We start from the raw sequence: 4,221 nt of genomic DNA on the forward strand, positions 1-4,221 counted from the left end.
CAAATCAACAGATTTTCAGGTCCAAAAAGATTCAATTGGACATGTAATATGGAGAACAGAATATAAGATTCCGTCCGAGCAGATGTAGTAATTACATTTCTACCCTTTCAGACTTGGTATGTGTGAAACCGAACTCTAGATTTAGAGGTCTTGCAGACTGTGGGGTCCAGCTGGTGTAAGGCACATATAGGACTGCCTGTCTGTTAATCAATAGGTATCAGATCAGTAGTGATACACCCTATGTAATGCTGATAGCACACAATATGGCCTCTGGGAGTCCTCAACAGTCTGGGTCAATGTTTGGATGAAATTGTAATCAGTTTTTTTGTATTTTAGGCAAATAGGCATATCATTTTAGTCCAATAGATCAATCTCTAATTATGAGCCATGGTGCTATACGTTGGCAGTAGCAGGATCTACATCAAATGTCCAATATATAACTGAAAAACAAAGTCAAATCACATGTAGACTATGACTGACAGTATGAGTGATGGCATGAGACGCTGTGCGTCTGTGTTTGACAAACTGTGGAGCTTGTTCTTGCTGTTGCGCGCAATTACGCCCCCCGCGTGGAGCCGCATGCAAGCGTTAAACGAAACATTAGCACCTGAATTTAAAATAAATAAATAATCCTTTGTATAAACAGAACAGCCCCAGGGCAGGCCTATTACGCGCAAACTAAACGATGATAGCCTCAATTTCAGGGAAGTGTTCTTATTTCCATGTTATTTCTGTAAATGAAAGATTACGACTCGTGGCACACCCAACTCTGTTATTTTAACCTCAGTTGTTTTAACTAAGAAATTACACTGGAATGTGAAACTGTGATCTGGACTTTTAAAATAGATAGCCGCACTTCACAACTAAACTAGTAATTCCGATTCGAAAAATATGATTAGTGTGGTGAAATGTAGCTCATTCTCAGAATATACTGAGTAGCTTAAATGCTTTTATTATGTCCATATAGGCCCATGCCAAATAAACTAAGGCCATTGCTCAGAACACCCCACTACAATTTGCTTGACTTGACCCAGAGCTCCGCCTCTACTGTCCTCTGATTGGACAGCGGAACATGGGGGCTTAACTTCACCGCCTCTACTATAAGTACTCGGGGCAGCATCATCAGCACCATGATATGTATGGGAAGCAGAGCGGACAACCCACCTAACGAATGTAGTCACAGTGCTTTGCGAGACACTGAAGGCGCACGTTAGAAACGCATAGGCTACACGTTTTCGTCAGAACAGCACGCTTATGGGACGTTTTGGCAGGCAGCAAGCTGTCCAAGGATACAAGTAAGCTGTTTTCCATTGCAGGGGAGAGAAGCCGGTGTATACGGATTGATTCGCCTGTCCTCAGCCATCTTGCCTGCTCGCCTGAATGCTATTTTCTCCCCTCTGCTCCTCCCGTGAAAGTAAACACGGCTTGCAAATTGCTTGCAACACCGTGCCAGATAAGTAAAGCGAGATGGGTCCGCTGTACAAGATCTAACTGGACTGAGCTCTCGTAAGAGAAACAAGCTACCGTGGACTTCAGTGCCGCTGTTTTATCAACGGGGGGAGAGTGATACGACGCGCCGAAGGATGGAGTACTACCTGTTGGGGATATACCTGCTTCTTTCACTCGCCATTTTACCCAGATCTAGTGGCACCACGGCGAAGGAGATCACTTGCCAGGAGATCGCCGTGCCTCTGTGCAAGGGAATTGGCTACAACTACACCTACATGCCCAACCAGTTCAACCACGACACGCAGGACGAAGCGGGCTTGGAGGTGCACCAGTTCTGGCCTCTGGTCGAAATCCAATGCTCCCCGGACCTGAAGTTCTTTCTCTGCAGCATGTACACTCCTATCTGCCTGGAGGACTATAAGAAGCCGCTGCCTCCCTGCCGGAGTGTGTGTGAGAGAGCTCGGGCAGGCTGTGCTCCTCTCATGAGGCAGTACGGTTTCCCCTGGCCGGACAGAATGAAATGTGACTTGCTGCCTGTTCAAGGCAACCCCGACACACTGTGTATGGACTACAATAGGACCGACTCCACCACCGTTTCCCCTGTCCTGTCTAAGCCAACGAACTATCCAGTTAAAGCATATAACCCACAAAGAAACAAGGATAGACATAACAGACCCCCTGTACCGGGTAAATTCAAACCGGCGGCTCCCTGCGAACCGGGATGCAAGTGTCTCACACCCATGGTGCCGGTAAACACTGACAGACATCCCCTCTACAACCGAGTTAAGACTGGCCAAATTACAAACTGCGCAATGCCTTGCCATAACCCGTATTTTACCCAAGACGAGAGAACGTTTACAGCGTTCTGGATAGGACTTTGGTCCGTCTTATGTTTCGTGTCCACGTTTGCAACAGTTGCTACTTTTTTAATAGACATGGAGCGATTCAAGTACCCCGAGAGACCTATTATTTTTCTATCCGCTTGTTACATGTTTGTTTCCATCGGCTACATCGTCCGACTAATCGCTGGACACGAGAAGGTGGCCTGCAACCGGGAGTACGACGTGGAGCACATACACTACGAGACAACGGGCCCCGCGCTCTGCACCGTTGTGTTTCTCCTGATTTACTTTTTCGGCATGGCCAGCTCTATCTGGTGGGTCATTCTGTCTCTGACCTGGTTCCTGGCCGCGGGGATGAAGTGGGGGAACGAGGCCATAGCGAGTTACTCGCAGTATTTTCACCTGGCAGCCTGGCTCATACCAAGTATGAAATCTATCGCCGTGTTGGCCCTCAGCTCTGTGGACGGGGACTCTGTGGCCGGTATCTGCTACGTTGGCAATCAAAACCTGGACAATCTGCGGGGGTTCGTTTTGGCGCCCCTGGTCATCTATTTATTTATCGGTACCATGTTCCTCCTGGCGGGATTCGTGTCCCTGTTCAGGATCCGCAGCGTCATCAAACAAGGTGGCACCAAAACGGACAAGCTGGAGAAGCTGATGATTCGGATAGGGATATTTACAGTGTTGTACACGGTGCCCGCCACCGTCATAGTCGCCTGTTACTTCTATGAGCAGCACAACAGGCAAAGTTGGGAGATATCCCACAATTGCTCCTGCCTGTTGGAGCAGGACTTAAAAAAGCCGGACTATGCTGTTTTTATGCTGAAGTACTTTATGTGCCTTTTGGTGGGCATCACGTCCGGCGTGTGGATTTGGTCGGGGAAAACGTTAGAATCATGGAGGACTTTCTGCACACGCTGTTGTTGGGGAAGCAAAGGCACCGGCGGCTCAATGTACAGTGACGTGAGCACGGGACTGACGTGGAGGTCGGGCACGGCCAGTTCGGTGTCTTGCCCCAAGCAGATGCCATTGTCCCAGGTCTGAAGGGAGCCTCTGGACTGCTAATTGTTCGGGAGATAACCCATCGCTCCTTTGTCACTTATTAGCATAGTAACGAGCTGTTGATGGCGGCCCTGCGAGGGACCTGTTGAAGGATTGGTTGTGACAGTGTATCTGGCATTAACGCCAGTTAATTCCTCTCCATTTATATGTGTTAACAGCGCATACTGTCTGTCTGGTGCTTTTACGCACGCTGGGCATTACTTATGTCTTTTACGGGAGGAAACATTTCCTTCCTAACTAACTTCTTACGAAGAACTTTGGGTTTGTTACAATTTACGTAGTGTCAGGTGAATAGAATTGTATAGCCTAAATCAATCACAGTATCAAATATGGTTTAAATTAAGCCTTAATAATGCCCAAATATTTTACGGGTCGTTTTTTAATTGCAAAAAATGTATTTATATAATGGTTATGTACAAACTTGTAAATCGTGTATAAAAGAAAAAATTATAAGCTATTGTAAATTTGTATAAAGTGTAGATGTCACTTTGTGAAAAGCAAATATGACTTTTATTTTGACAATAAAACATTTGATAAAAAGTAAATTTATATTCTAGTGTTTTGAATCTTCTTGCGGTCACCGAGTGTGGCTGCTATGGTTTCTTTTGACAGTATGTCAAAGGGAACCCTTTTAACCATCAGAGAGAGTCGTAATTAGAGGCAGGGGCTGGGCTGAAGCATCTCAGTGATTGTTCGGCTACTCTTCACATGCTTGCCTAGGCTCGCTTCTTAATTTAGTAAAAGGGAAGCAAGTGAATGGAGTCTAAATGCAGGGAACGGGCTCTTTCATCTGCAGAAACTTTGATCTTTTCTTTAATGGAGAAGAATAAAGGTGACGTGCAGTTAGAGTGTCTGTCAGATGTGCCAA

General features: G+C 46.2%; 1 protein-coding gene across 1 annotated transcript; it reads left to right on the forward strand.

Annotated features, from left to right (window-relative positions):
- The first annotated feature begins 1,159 nt into the window (after positions 1–1,159).
- fzd8a (frizzled class receptor 8a) lies at positions 1,160–3,815 on the forward strand. The gene has a single exon (XM_084443369.1). The coding sequence runs from the start codon at positions 1,584–1,586 to the stop codon at positions 3,333–3,335; it is 1,752 nt and encodes a 583-aa protein (XP_084299495.1). The 5' UTR covers positions 1,160–1,583; the 3' UTR covers positions 3,336–3,815.
- The last annotated feature ends 406 nt before the right edge of the window (positions 3,816–4,221 follow it).

This window comes from Borostomias antarcticus (assembly GCF_949987555.1).
Source record: "Borostomias antarcticus genome assembly, chromosome: 9".
Taxonomy (NCBI): Eukaryota; Metazoa; Chordata; class Actinopteri; order Stomiiformes; family Stomiidae; genus Borostomias; species Borostomias antarcticus.